Source organism: Halichoerus grypus, chromosome 9 (genome assembly GCF_964656455.1).
Source record: "Halichoerus grypus chromosome 9, mHalGry1.hap1.1, whole genome shotgun sequence".
NCBI lineage: Eukaryota > Metazoa > Chordata > Mammalia > Carnivora > Phocidae > Halichoerus > Halichoerus grypus.
In genome coordinates, this window is record NC_135720.1 from 116390648 (window position 1) to 116405231 (window position 14584).

At 53.3% G+C, this 14584-nt stretch overlaps 2 protein-coding genes across 3 annotated transcripts; both read left to right on the forward strand.

Annotated features, from left to right (window-relative positions):
- Window positions 1–1490: 1490 nt before the first annotated feature.
- Window positions 1491–3077, forward strand: FKBPL (FKBP prolyl isomerase like). Its single transcript, XM_036108259.2, has 2 exons — window positions 1491–1667; window positions 1933–3077. Exon 2 carries the CDS (start codon window positions 2004–2006, stop codon window positions 3051–3053), a length of 1050 nt encoding a protein of 349 aa, XP_035964152.1. The 5' UTR covers window positions 1491–1667; window positions 1933–2003; the 3' UTR covers window positions 3054–3077.
- Window positions 3078–3568: 491 nt separating this feature from the next.
- On the forward strand, window positions 3569–12972 carry ATF6B (activating transcription factor 6 beta). 2 transcript variants are annotated; one of them, XM_036108226.2, is made up of 18 exons: window positions 3569–3698; window positions 4076–4155; window positions 4294–4372; window positions 4824–4915; window positions 5428–5563; window positions 7886–7971; window positions 8114–8249; window positions 8333–8464; window positions 8619–8752; window positions 9445–9630; window positions 9721–9812; window positions 10230–10409; window positions 10571–10678; window positions 10823–10904; window positions 11111–11181; window positions 11405–11516; window positions 11655–11739; window positions 12259–12972. In XM_036108226.2, exons 1-18 carry the CDS (start codon window positions 3593–3595, stop codon window positions 12486–12488), a joined length of 2127 nt encoding a protein of 708 aa, XP_035964119.1. In that variant the 5' UTR covers window positions 3569–3592; the 3' UTR covers window positions 12489–12972. The 2 variants fall into 2 exon arrangements, with proteins under 2 accessions (XP_035964119.1, XP_035964117.1); XM_036108224.2 differs by having other exon boundaries at window positions 3572–3707.
- The last annotated feature ends 1612 nt before the right edge of the window (window positions 12973–14584 follow it).

Sequence of the window (14584 nt, forward strand, 5' to 3'; positions counted from 1 at the left end):
GGTATTTATCCAAAAGACACAAACGTAGTGATTCGAAGGGGCACCTGCACCCCAATGTTTATAAGCAGCAATGTCCACAATAGCCAAACTATGGAAAGACCCCAGATGTCCATCGACAGATGAATGGATAAAGTGATATATATATATATATATATATATATATATATATATATATATATACACACACACACAATGGAATACTACTCAGCCATCAAAGAGAATGAAATCTAGCCATTTGCAAGGACATGGTGAAACTAGAGGGTATTATGTTAAGTGAAATAAGTTAGCCAGAAAAAGACAATTATCATGTGAATTCACTCATGTGGAATTTAAGAAACAAAACAGATGAACATAGGGGAAGGGAAGGAAAAATAAAATAAGATGAAAACAGAGAGGGAGGCAAACCATAAGAGACTCTTAACCTTAGGAAACAAACTGAGGGTTGCTGGAGGGGAGGGGGTGGGAGGAGGGGTAATTGGATGATGGGCATTAAGGAGGGCAGGTGATATAATGAGCACTGGGTATTATATGCAACTGATGAATCACTAAATTCTGCCCTTGAAACTAATAATACAATAAATGTTAGCTAAATTGAATTTAAATAAAGAATTTTAAAAATTTTAAGTAAAAGAGCATCTCTTGAAAAGTAGTTCAAAACAGGTTGAAACATAGGGCACAGAAAACTCAAAGTCAAGAAGAGCTAAGGAAACATGATTAAATGGCATGTGGTATCCTGGGTAGGATCCTGGGACAGAAAAAGGTCATTGGGCAAAAAGTAAGAAATCTGAATAAAGTAGACTTTAGAGAAGGAAGGGAGGGAGGGAGGAAGGAAGGAGAGAAAGGAGAGAGGGAGGGAAGGAGGGAAGGAGGGAAGGAAGGAAGGAAGGGAAGGAAGGAAGTGCAGAGTCATAGACCCCACTCCAGGCTTCCTAAATCACAACCTGAGATTTAACAGTTCCCCAGGTGATGTGCATGCACATCAAAAGTTTGAAAAGCACTAAGATTTCCTGAGGAAAAAGACTTGAAAGCCAATGATGAGTATGAGGGAACAGGTAAGGAGAAGCTTCAGGTGATCCCACAAGGGCATAGGGGCAGTTGGGGAGAAAGAGGCCTGAGGGCTTCTCTTGCAGCACCCTGGACTGAAGGGTGGAAGGAACAGGCTGGCTGGCTCTGGCAGGGAGCCCTGAACACAGGGATAAGGAGAATAGCACAGGTGGGCCTGAGGTCTTCAGATAAAAAGACTGCTACCGCTACCATTCCCTCACTCTCCCTCATGAACCCCAATTTCCCATTCCAGGACCTCTCCAGACTTTTAGTCTTAATAACCTGGCTAGTCGGACCCCGCCTAGTTCGGTTTGATTCGGCCAGGATCGGTTGCTAAGGCCTAGAGCTTCCCGGTTGCGGGGAGGGGAAATGATGTCACGTCCAAAAGGCGGGCCAACCAGCCCTCTCCCTCCTCCGGATTGGCTGCCAGGAATTTGATTAGATTCGCAGCCTCGCGGGCTCCAGCGTTAGCTGTCATTGTCCCCAGATGCCCCTGGCCCTCGGCCGTCCTCTCCGCCTAGAGCAAGACTGAGGACTGTACTAAGGAAGCACTTAGCTTCGGAAGGAGAGGGGATTCGAATGGTCCGGCTATTGCCACCAGGCTAGGCGTTTTGGCCGCCCAGGTACTTTTTGACTCGATCGGGTGTCCGTAGTTGGGGCGGCTACCCGAACCGCAGGGATTTGTGGAATTTATAGTTCTGGATTAGGTCTGGATTAGTTCGTGGGTGGACTGGAGGAGGCTCGAGCCCGACAGAGATTTTTGGAGGAAAAAAAAAAAAAAAAAAGACTTTGAGGACTGGGGGCCTGGGTCCCAGAAGGACGGGAGAGGACGAAAAGGGAATCTAAATAAGAAGCCTGCCATTAGCATTGTTTTGGTTTTCTTTTCAGGTGCTGACCTGAGACTGATATCTCATTCGACCAAAACTCTTCACCCACGGTGGAAGGGACCAGGCAGCCAAATGGAGACGCCACCAGTCAATCCAATGGGAGAGAAGGACACCTCTCAACCACAACACCAATGGGAAAAGAACCCCCAGGAGAACCTTGATTCAACTACCCAGATTAGGCAGCAGCCCCAAGACCCTCCTACTGAAATCCTTGAGCTGAGAGTGAGCCCAAATCCAGCCAGCCAAATTCTAGAGAAACCTCAAGGGACTGAAAAACTGGCCTCTGGACTTCAAGGAGACTCTGCTAAGTCTCATGGATCAACCAGTGAGATGCCAGAGCCCCTTCAAGCTTCTGATCTCTGGTACTGTCCTGATGGGAGCTTTGTTAAGAAGATCATAATCCGTGGCCATGGCTTGGACAAACCCAAGCTAGGTTCCTGCTGCCGGGTACTGGCTTTTGGGTTTCCTTTTGGGTCAGGCCTGCCAGAGGGCTGGACAGAGATAACTATGGGGTTAGGCCCGTGGAGGGAGGGGACTTGGGGGGAGCTCATAGAGAAATGCTTGGAGTCCATGTGTCAAGGTGAGGAGGCAGAGCTTCAGCTCTCTGAGCACTCTGAATCTCCTTTCAGGCTCACACTGGCCTCCTTCACTCAGGGCAGGGACTCCTGGGAGCTGGAGGCTAGTGAGAAGGAAGCCCTGGCCAGGGAAGAACGTGCAAGGGGCACAGAATTATTTCGAGCTGGGAACCCCGAAGGGGCCGCCAGATGCTATGGACGGGCTCTTCGGCTGCTGCTGACTTTACCCCCACCTGGCCCTCCAGAACGAACTGTTCTTCATGCCAACCTGGCTGCCTGTCAGTTGTTGCTAGGGCAGCCCCAGTTGGCTGCCCAGAGCTGTGACCGAGTGCTGGAGCGGGAGCCTGACCATTTAAAGGCCTTGTACCGAAGGGGGGTTGCCCAGGCTGCCCTTGGGAACCTTGAAAAAGCAACTGCTGACCTCAGGAAGGTGTTGGCGGTAGACCCAAAAAACCGGGCAGCCCAGGAGGAGCTGGGAAAGGTGATCATTCAGGGGAAGAAACAAGATGCAGGCCTGGCTCAGGGTCTGCGCAAGATGTTTGGCTGATTAAAAGTTAAATTTTAAAAGAGACAGGAACCTGTGAATTGTGGTTTATCCTGTGAGACTTTGAGGAGACCCAGAGGGAGGCTTTCAGCCCATGTCCCACTCCCAGCTTTTGCCTTCCTAGGGAAATAGCGGTGGTCTCAGTGCGCCTCTTTCCCTCCTTTACCAATAAAAAGCCATATGATCACGTTTGCTACATTTTGGGGGGCTCATCCATACCCGAGGATGAATGCAAGATACATGAACTACTAAATTTAGGGCTGACTGGGGAGATGGAGGGCCTTTAAACCCCAGGAACTACATCTCCCAGGCTCGCGCTCGTTGGCTCCTGTTCGGCGCATGCGCAAACCGTACGGCCCCCGTTGAGTGGGAGTGCTATCCTCCTGCCGCGCTCCCATTGGCCCGGCCTGTCCAGCCGCCTTATGTACTCAGCACCCAGGTCTCTTACTGGTCGGTAGACCTTCCGGGACGCGCCCCCTTTTTTTTTTAAGAGTCAACTGATTAGTCGATGATGGGGAGAGGCGGGCCTTGGGAACGGTCTCATGGTTGGGGGGCGGGAGGGAAAGATGGCGGAACTGATGCTCCTCAGCGAGATTGCGGACCCAACACGTTTTTTCACGGACAACTTGCTGAGCCCGGAGGACTGGGGTCTGCGGAGTGAGGCCTTGGGGAGGGAGGAGGGCTGTGGCATGCTGTGCTCCTGAGGCACGCAGGGAGGAAGCGGAGGTCTACAGAAGAAGGCTGGGCAAATACGGAATCCATCACCCGAAGGAGGGCGGAGCAGGGGGGCTCGTCGTGCTTTCGGGGGATGCGGGAGTTGGGAAAGACCTCCGCTCCCTACGGAAACGTCGAGTTGTTCCGGGGTGGGGGAAGGAGGGGCTGAAGTTCTTTGGCTGTATCACGTTTCAAGTGGGCGGGCGGTAGGTCTGGCTGAGCCGAGCCAATGAGGGATGGGCCCAGGGCTGTGTGTGGATCTGTAGGCTGGGCCACCGGACGACCCCCCTGAAGCTCTGCATCTCTTGCAGACAGCACTTTGTACACTGGCCTGGATGATGTGGCGGAGGAGCAGACGCAGCTCTTCCGCTGCCCAGAGCAGGATGTCCCGGTATTGCGCCCCCAGCCTTGTCTCTAACCTTTGGCGGGTGGGAGTTGCCCTGGAACCAGGACTCAGCCCCAGACCAGAGCTCATGGAGCTGTTCAGTCTTCTGCACATTCTTGCCGTCTAATGTCCTCCTCTATTCAGTTTGGCAGCAGCTCCCTGGACGTGGGGATGGATGTCAGCCCCCCTGAACCACCTTGGGACCCCCTGCCTATCTTCCCAGGTAAGATACCCTTTCTGAGGGGCGCCTGGGTGGCTCAGTTGGTTGAATGTCTGCCTTTGGCTCGGGTCATGATCTCAGGGTCCTGGGATGGAGCCTGCATCAGGCTCCCTGCTCAGCGGGGAGTCAGCTTCTCCCTCTGCCCCGCCCCCCATTCTCTCTTTCTCTCTCTCTCTCAAATAAATAAATAAAATCTTAAAAAAAAAGATATCCTTTGTGATTCCCTCATCCTTCCAAAACCGTCTCTTTCCACTGTTTCCCAGGAACTGTGGAATTCCCTGTATCCTCACACCTCCTCTTCATAAGTACCTGTGCACTCCTCTCTCCTTCAGTCCCTTATTATGTGTTCTTTTCCCTTTGCCCCAGGTGAGGGATCCCTACCTCCATGTCTTTGGACACTTTTTGGACTTCTCAGGCTCTGCTTCCTGCTGATTCCCTAACCCTTTTCTTCCAGATCTTCAGGTGAAGTCTGAGCCATCCTCACCCTGCTCCTCTTCCTCCCTCAGCTCCGAATCATCCCATCTTTCCACAGAACCCTCCAGCCAGGTGAGAGCCATCTCCCTCCTTCTACTGTTTGTGGCAGGGACTGTGTTCCATTCCCTTCACCCATAGATGCTGAGAAAATGTTTTGTGTGCTATAGGTCATAGAGTAGTGGTGGTGCCTTTGAATTACTTTAATATCCTCCTTTTACATGTTTTTGCTGTGGTTGTCGAAAAAGATGGAGTCTTTTTAACATACAGAGATATGTGGCAGCCATGGTGGGGCTGGGAAGAAGAGAGTTGTTAACTGCTGAGAATTCTAGAATTGCTCTTGCCCAAGTTGTCCACTCTAAGGCAATATTTAAAATCATGAGACTTCATCAGCCCTCCCAGAAATAAAGTAGAAAGAGAAAACGAGGGGCCAGAGACAGCTTTGGGAGATGCTTAGTACCATTCAAACCAGAATGTCAAATAATTAGTAAGCTCTAAAGCTTTTGTTCTTGCTCTTGCTCTCAACACCTTCCCTTGCTTTCTTTTCTTTTTTGTGCCCCCCCCCTTCACCTCCCACTCTCACCTAGGCCTCTGGTGTAGGAGAGGTGCTGGTTGTGAAGACAGAGTCCTTGGCACCCCCACTCTGCCTCCTAGGAGATGATCCAACATCCCCATTTGAAACCGTCCAGATCAATGTGGGTCTCACCTCTGATGATCCCTCAGGTAATAACAGCCTGCCACTACCCCCAGGCTTTACCAAGGCAGAGTATGTGTGTGTATAGATGGGGGAGGGGATGCAGGCAATAGGACAGGGAGGAAAAGGTGGGGAAGGGAAATGGCAGATGACCAGGAGAGAGGCCAGGAAGGGGAGGGATAATTTTAGGAAACCACAGCAAAGGCAGCCCTGAAGAGATGGGGATGGTTTTTCTTTCTTTTTCTAATCCCTAGTATCCTGTTGTGTGATTTAACTTCTGTTGCCTTGCATTTTTAAAAAAACTTATGGACACGTTAGAGCATATTTATTTATTATTTTCCCCCCAATGTTTTATTAGAAAATTTTTCAAACATACAGAATAGCTGAAATACCATATACCCAACCCCTAGATTCTACAATTAACATTATTTGTGCTATTTTTAAGTGTTACCAAGTTTATTTCCTCTTCCGTGTTTACACAGTAAACATTTATTGAGCACCTCCTCCATGCCACATACTGGACAGGGTGCTGGGGATGCAAAGATGAAAAAGATGTGAGCACCACACTGACCTGAGAATCCTGTAGTGTGGTAGGGGGGAAAGATACGCACCAGTCACTGAAGGTGTGTGGGAATTCTGGGATAGACATCACAGGGTGCCACAAAAGCTCATAAGAGGGGCAGCTCACCTGATGGGGGCTGGATCAGGGATGTGCTCCTGGAGGAAGGGTTTCCTGAGCCAATTTTGAAGGACACATAGAGATTAGCCAGAAGATGAATAGATGAATGTGGAGATGGGTGTGTGTGTCTGTCTAGGCAACTCGTATCTCAGAGTGGGTGTGAGGAGGGAGTGGGAAATGGCAAGAAGTTGCAGAGGCTTCAGGGCCAGGTGGGCACCCTGCTAAGGGACTCTTAGCTTTTATCCTGTGGGCAGTTGGGAGCCTCTGAAGAATCAAGCAGGAGAGCAATGTGATTAGGAAGATGACTCTGGTGGCAGAGTAGAGAGACTGGGTCGTGGAGAGGCAGGACTGGATGCAGTTAATTGAGGAGGATATTTGGATGCCGAAAGGAGGCAGAAAGAATGAAGTAGAATGGATGAATTGCAGTGACTTCCTGCATAGGATTTGAAGAGGATGCCTGGGTTTCTTGCTAGGGCAGATTGGTACCATAAGAGTCCGAGCCCCCTGCTCAGGGAGGATGATGAATTCAGTGCTGGACATGTTGAGTGTGGACTGCAAAGTGGCTTCAGGGTTTCCTGGCACTGCCTCTCTTTGGTTGAACTCCAACCAGAAGCTAGAGGGCATGGGAGTCCAGTGATTTAGTCCATTCATGTTTTCCTCCCCGGCCTCAGAGTGGGGCAGGGAAGGATGCACAGTGGGTCCAGAGAGATAAACAGACCATATCCACACATTATTAAAAGTTACAAAGAGAACAAACAATATAAGGATTGAAAACCTTTTCACAGCAAATTGATTGTTGATGACTTTGCCAAGGAGTCAGATTCTCCCCTAAATAAATTAGGTATCTTTTGAGGGCCTGTGCTTTACCCATCAGTTTGATAGGAAGCATCAGACATAATCCTTCCTTTTGGAGAGTCTCATGAGGTCATAACATGTGGTTAATAATCAAATAGTGGTCACCTCTGAGGAGGGATCTGGGTGGCTGGTGGACAAGGAAGGGAAGGAGATCCACTTCACTGAATTACCCTTTGGTCCTTTGGAGTTTTGTATCATGTGACTGTATTACCTATCCACAAATAAAAGTTGAAATTTTAATATAGCAGTATTGGCACTTATATAATTAAGTACCTAAATGAGTGGTATGGACCAAAGATAGTGACAGACTGGTGAGCTTGGGGCTGAATCTGGCCCTCGGATGAGTTTTATTTTGCCCCCGTGGGGTGATCAGCAAGTCTCACAGATGGATTTAACAGAGGCCAGGAAAGCTCAGAGGTGACTGAGTCTTTGCGATTTGGTGCCTGGGAGGGCAAGGGAATTTGTGTGAAGGGACAAGCAGTGAGCCCCATGGATGGGGCATGAGAAAGGAAATGACCAACAGGTACCTAGGGAGTTAGAATCAGGACACGGGAGCCATCAAGGTTAGAAATGCAGACTTGGCTGTTAGCATAGGGACGCGTGATGGCTTCTAGAGCCAGGGAAGGAGAAGAGAAAGTCCTGGGTAAAGAGGTAGGAAGAGAGCCAGCACATCAGCAGCCCATGGCTCCTCCTGCTTCTGGACTGCATGCCTAGAGCCAGCTTTATATTCTGGTACAAGGAGAAAGGACCGTGTCTTCTATCCCCTCTCTTAATCCCCTTCTCCTCCAGTATTTTCTCCCATCCCGACCCCCCACAGATGTCCAGACCAAGGTAGAACCTGTCTCTCCATCTTCCTCCATCAACTCTGAGGCTTCCCTGCTCTCAGCAGAGTCCCCCAACCAGGTGAGCATCAACTTTTCTTTCTCCTTCCAGACACTCCAGTGAGTTCCTTCTGACTCCCAGAAGTATGAAAGCATTCTCTTTTTCAGCTCCTTCTCCTTGACACTCCTCCTGACTCACATATCTTCTGGAATACCCAACACAGGCTTTTATAGGAGAGGAGGTACTGGAAGTGAAGACAGAGTCACCGTCCCCTCAAGGGTGTTTCCTGCGGGATGTCCTAGGCCCCCCACTTGGAGGTGTCCAGATCAGCATGGGCCCATCCTCCGATGGCTCCTTAGGTAATGGGGCCTCCTGACACCTTGGGATCCCTGGCAAGAGGCCTCTAGTCCTGACCTTCATTCCTTCCCTCCCCTTCCTTCAGGCAAAGCCCTACCCACCCGGAAGCCACCCCTGCAGCCCAAACCTGTGGTGATAACCACCGTCCCAGTGCCACCCAGAGCTGTGCCTCCCAGCACCACCATCCTTTTGCAGCCCCTTGTCCAGCCACCCCCAGGTACTAAAGAAGGCGAGAAGGAGCTGATCTGAATTGACTTTCTCGGGGAGCTCGCAGCCATTGAGGCTCCCAGCCCTTGGGTGCTCAGGTGCGGGTGGACACAAGAACTCCACCTGACTTACAGCTCTCACCTCCTCCTGTTCACTTGCCCTAGTCTCCCCAGTTGTCCTCATCCAAGGTGCTATTCGGGTCCAGCCTGAGGGACCAGCTGCCCCGGCTCCAAGGCCTGAGAGGAAGAGCATTGTTCCAGCTCCTATGCCCGGGAACTCCTGCCCACCTGAAGTGGATGTAAGTCGTGGGGAGGAGAGGGGTAAGGCTAGTTCATGGGAAGGGAAGAGGCAACTCTTTCAGGAGAGAATTGTGGAATGAGGAGGGAACAAAAAGTGAGGAAGCAAACCAATAAGATGATCCTGAAGGTCAAGTGGATCCCAGTTCATAGACGAGTATCAACATCAACTCTGTGTAGTTTTAGGATCCTTAGTTTTGCTATCACTGTAGATGGAGAAACGGGAATGGTGTCCATAAATCTAAGGCAGGGAAGTCATACTGTGTTATGGTTGTGGCGGTAGTTGGAAGAGGGAGGCTGTTTCCTAGGGAAAACCAGGTAAAGTGTTCTTTAATTATAGCAAGGTGAGGCTGTGGGCCCTTAAAAAGGAGAATTGAGAGAAAAGAAGATTTCCCCCCCCCATCCAAGGAAAGGAACTGAGTTTCCACCAGGAACCAGGATGGAGGGAGTTCTTCCTGCAGTCTGACTTCTCTCAGCTCTGCGGACCAGGAGCATGGAGCGGTTGAGAGAAGGGCTCCTTCCTCGAACTGTTTTGGCAGAGAGGAGCAACCCCTCTCTGGCTGTGTAGGTGGAGGACAGGAAGGCAGGAGAGTGGCAGTGGGAGCAGTGGGGTGATTAGCCCCTGAAGTCGGGAAGCGTAGTTCCCCTCTCCCGCCCATCTCTCATTCCTCCTTTGGCCCTCTGGGTACCCTAGGCAAAGCTGCTGAAGCGGCAGCAGCGAATGATCAAGAACCGGGAGTCGGCCTGCCAGTCCCGGAGGAAGAAGAAAGAGTACCTGCAGGGGCTGGAGGCCCGGCTGCAGGCCGTGCTGGCCGACAACCAGCAGCTCCGCCGGGAGAACGCTGCCCTCCGGCGGCGGCTGGAGGCCCTGCTGGCTGAGGTACGCTGCTCTGTCCTTGGGAGGCCCGTGGGAAGACCGGCTCCTCTGGGCCGACTTACCCTCTCTCTCGGCCCTTTCTCTGCACCTTAGAACAGCGAGCTCAAGTTAGGGTCTGGAAACAGGAAGGTGGTCTGCATCATGGTCTTCCTTCTCTTCATTGCCTTCAACTTTGGACCTGTCAGGTGAGACCTTCCTTGCCCCCCAGAGCTTCGGGGTGGAGCCCCCCCTCCCCACTGCCTGCCTGCCTTGGCACAGGGCCTTTCATCGCACTCACACCCACACAGTGCTGGTGTTCTCGGCACTGACGGTGCGTCCGGCCAGTCCCTTCTCATTCCGTCATTTCTGTCAAATGGTGTGTCCTAACCTGGAGCAGATGGTGCTAATGACATTGGCAAAAGTCACTTTTAAGTGCTTGCCGAGTTTCTCAGGCTTCCTGGCTTTATGAGGTAGGGATGGTTCTCATTCCTGTCTCACATGTGAGGAGATCCACTCTTGTAGAATAGACTGGAACCCAGACGGGCTGTCTGCAGAGCCCAGGATCTTAAGCGGTCCCCTGATAAAGCCGGAATTCCTCACCCCCTGTCCTTCCTTATCACCAGCATCAGTGAGCCTCCTCCGGCTCCCGTCTCTCCTCGGATGAGCGGAGAGGAACCTCCGCCCCGGAGACACTTGCTGGAGTTCTCAACGCAAGAGCCAGTTCAGGGAGTTAATCCCCTCCAGGGTTCCTCCCTGGGCCCTGAGGAGCCCCAGCCCAGCGCTCCAGGCCGGCCAAGTTTCAGGTGAGGAGAGGGCCCTCCCTTTCGCCAGTGCTGAGTGGAGCTTCTCCCCAAAAGTTACCTTTTCTTTTTGAGGGGAGCCAGAGTTCTCTTGCCATCATTGCCCGTTCTACTGGTGGAGGGGTGCAGCCTCCGATCATCGCCCCCTTCCTGCCTCACTCCAGGAACCTGACAGCCTTCCCTGGGGGTGCTAAGGAGCTACTGCTGAGAGACCTGGACCAGCTCTTCCTCTCCTCTGACTGCCGGCACTTCAACCGGACCGAGTCCCTGAGGTGCGCGGGACTCCGGGCGGGGGCCCCTCCGCGGGCAGCCGGGCCAGCCGCGTGTGCCGAAGCACCAGCCCTCCCGGCCCTCTTTTCTCCCTGCTGTGTGCAGGCAGGGCAAGTGGGAGCCTTGCCCCGCCTCTGCTTCCCTAGGCTTGCTGATGAGCTGAGCGGCTGGGTGCAGCGTCACCAGAGAGGCCGGCGGAAGATCCCCCACAGAGTCCCAGAGAGACAGGTAGGAAGGGCTGGGGCTGGCTCAAGCAAGGCCCGCTGGAAGACTGAATGGCCTAGGGATTTCGAGTTAGCACCTCATTGTGGAGGTTTGAGGGATCATTTGGGGTAAGTGGAGGGGTGGGTGTGAGGTGACATCAGCTTCCAGGGGCCGCTCTCTCTCCCTTTTGCCTTCACCCTCTTCACATCCTTAGATACTTCTCCTTCCAGAAGTCTCAGCTACGGAAGAAGTCGCCTCCAGTTAAGGCAGTCCCCACCCAACCCCCCGGGCCCCCAGAGAGGTGAGTCTATGGGGGTGCTTGTCTGTCACTAAGGGAGGTTGCACTCTAAAGAGCTAAACTCCCAGAATCTGTCCTGTGCCCATCGTCATTGCCACCAGGGGCACTGTGCCCTCCTCATCCCCGGGGGCCTCCTGTCTTTTTCTCTCATCCTCTCCCACCTTCCCCAGGGGTACCTGGGCACTGGGCTTAGTTCCTCCCAAATCCTCTTTCCCGACCTGGCTAGGGATTCTGTGGGCCAGCTGCAGCTGTATCGCCACCCAGACCGTTCGCAGCCGGAGTTCCTGGATGCAATTGACCGACGAGAAGACACGTTTTATGTTGTGTCCTTCCGAAGGGTGAGTTCCTCCCTGCCCCATCCCTGTCACCCTGGGGTCCCTAGCAGTCTGTCTTCAGGCTGAGGCTCTAGAGTCGGGGTGGGGAGCCTGTCCACGTCTCTTCCTCCAGCCTCCCGGCCTGGCCCCTTTCTTTCCCAGGACCACTTGCTGCTCCCCGCCATCAGCCACAACAAGACCTCTCGGCCCAAGATGTCCCTGGTGATGCCTGCCATGGCTCCCAATGGTAATTCTCTCCCTGCTGGGTCTGGGGAGGGGTCCTGAAATTGAGGAAGGGGGAGGTTCTCATAGATCCAACATGAAGAGTTAAGGGGGAAATGGAGAGAGTGGGCCATTCCAAAGAGGCTAGACTCCTGGGTGAGAAGAAGCAGGAAATGGGTGGAGAGAAAAACAGAGCTCAGGAGACATGGGAGGAAGACGAGGGTGCAGGCTATCCCTTGGTGAGGGTGCTCAAGTAGGTGTGGGCAGAGGGGATAGGCTGGGAACTGCCAGATTCTCACCTCCTGTTTTCTCTTGATGTCCTCTCCCCTGTGACCTCCATCATATGTGTTCTTTGTAACTCATCAATGTCATTTTCTTTTCCTGCCCCTCTCCTCTCCCTGCACCAACTCCATCCCTGACCCTCTCATTGACCTCCTGATGTGGATCTGCCTCCTCACCATTGCCTCTCCCTCCCTATCCACCTCTACTTTTCTCCTCTGTTTGCCGGCCCTTCTCCTCTTCCTTAACTCCCTCCTTCTCACAGAGACCCTGTCAGGCCGGGGGGCCCCGGGGGACTATGAGGAGATGATGCAGATCGAGTGTGAGGTCATGGACACCAGGGTGATTCACATCAAGACCTCCACGGTGCCCCCCTCGCTCCGAAAACAACCATCCTCGGCCCCAGGCAATGCCACAGGTGGCCCCTTCCCTGCCTCTGCAGCCGGCCAGGCCCGCCAGGCCTCCCGCCGGCCCCTCTACCTCAGTCACCCCTGACCTCTGCAACTCACACTGACTTAGAGCTGGGGGTGGTGCGGGGCGGGCAGCGGGAGGTGGGGGTGACCAAGTGGGGTTTTTCTAAGTTCTCTGATCCCTGGGCTTGGGGCAATTGGTAAAGGAAAGACAGGGTGTGGGGTTAAGCACTTATTTGGAGATGAGCGGGTTCACCTCTCTTCTTACCCACTTTTTGGAATATAGGGCTCCTCTCATTTCTCTGAACCCCTAATTCCTGCTTCTCTCTTTGAGGGTATTGAGTGAGATGAGGTTTTGGGGTAGGTGGCCTCCTACACACTCTTTGTTCTTTTGTTTCTTTATTTGGGGGGGTGGAGCTGGGAATTTAGTTCCCAGGAGGAACAAGGGACATTTTTACATTTTGGAGCTAGTCACTGGGAGTAAAGGAGGGGTGGTGGTGGGAGATCAGGTTTATGGATATGTACTATCTTTTATTATTAAATAAACAACTTGGAGGGAGTTGAAGGAATGGTGGCTGCCTTCCTGGCTCATGACGGAGAATTTGGGGAAATTGGCTTCTGGAGGGCCGGTGTATCAGAGAACCAAGCACTGAAGACACAGCTGGCTCAGGGGTGGGGGTGGGATCCCAGACCTCATGTCATCCCCTTGTCCCCGCCCCTACAACACTGGGGTATGACTGTGTCTAGCGAGGGGATGAGGGTGGGATATCTCATGGCGTGACAGCCCTGAGGATACAGATCCCTGGAATGTGTCTGAGTAAACAGGAAGGACAAGGGGCCCCACGCCCTTTGGGGTGAGCAGCCTCCCTGGGTCCCCTGCATTCTAGCAGGTTCTCCCGCCCTTCCCTTGATTTCCAGGGCGAGCAGCTTGAACAAACAGCAGAGCTGGGGCCAGAGGGCTGTAAGCCAGAAAGGAGGGGCCACAGTGGAGAAGGGAGTGGTGTTTGGAGGGAAGGGGGGATGTTGAGGAGCATCTTCTCGGCCCTAAACTGGAGGACAGAGACTTGAGAGTCCAGTTGAAAGAAAGGGATGAGAATGAATCCTGCAGGAAAGGCTGTGCTTCTAACTAGGAGGAAGGGGGACAGGGTGAGGGGCCAAATCACTCCACCTGGGGGTTCCCGTGAGCGGCTCCTATCCAGCAGCGTCTCAGGCCTGGCCCTGCAGGAGTGTCCTGGGTCAGCTAGAGGGTGTGGGCTGGGCCTGGGCTCAATGCCCAGATGACTGGACAGGGGCCGCCCGGGCCACAAGCCCAGGCCTGAAGGAGGAGGGGAGAACCTCACGTGTCCAGCCAGACTCCCCCGCTCCCCATTACTGTGTTTGGGGTGAAAACAGACTGAGTAACTATGGCAACCTGGAACTAGGGCTCCCAGGAACTAGGCCTCTCCTCCCTCCGGAGCACAGCCCTGGCTTCTGGGCCTTCCTGTCCCCACGTCCCTGAGCTTCATCCAGGCAGTGAGCGCAAGGACAAGGATTTGGGAGGCAGATCACCCAAGTTGGATTCCCTGCTTTACCTTTCATTAGTGGATGTCCTTGATGTGTAACTTAAACACTCTGAGCCTTAGATTCCTCATCAGTAGCACGGAATACTCCCACCTACTTCTCAGGGTTGGGGTGAGGGTGAAAGATGTCCACACTGCCTGGTCCATGAAAGGCACACCTGTCCCTTGTCCCTTACACCTCTTTCCACTTCTCCTCTATCCGCTCTTACCCAAGCTGGCTTCATCACCACTCCGTCGTGCCGTCGCTCCTTCTGTCCTGATCACAGCGCAGGGCAGCGCAGGGCTTGAGTGCTGGCGTCTCCGGCTGGGGCCCCTGGGGGGGGCCTGCCACACCCCCAGCCGAGTGGCAAGGGACAGCTGCCACTCTGGTGTGAACTGGCAGTTGACTGTTGGCTGGGTTCGTGGAGGGGGGAAGGCATAGGAGGGGGCTGGAGCCAGGGGGTGCGAGGTGGGAGGGTGAAGGCAGGTCAGTCTCTGGCTGCCGCACTCCAGGTGCACGCCAGATCCGAGGCCACAGCCCAATCCCAGGCCACCAGGCCCCCTCAGTGGGCTGCCAGGGTCACTGCTGCACCTCCTGTTGGCCCCTCCTGTCCCAGGCCCACTTTGTCTTTTTGTTGAGCTG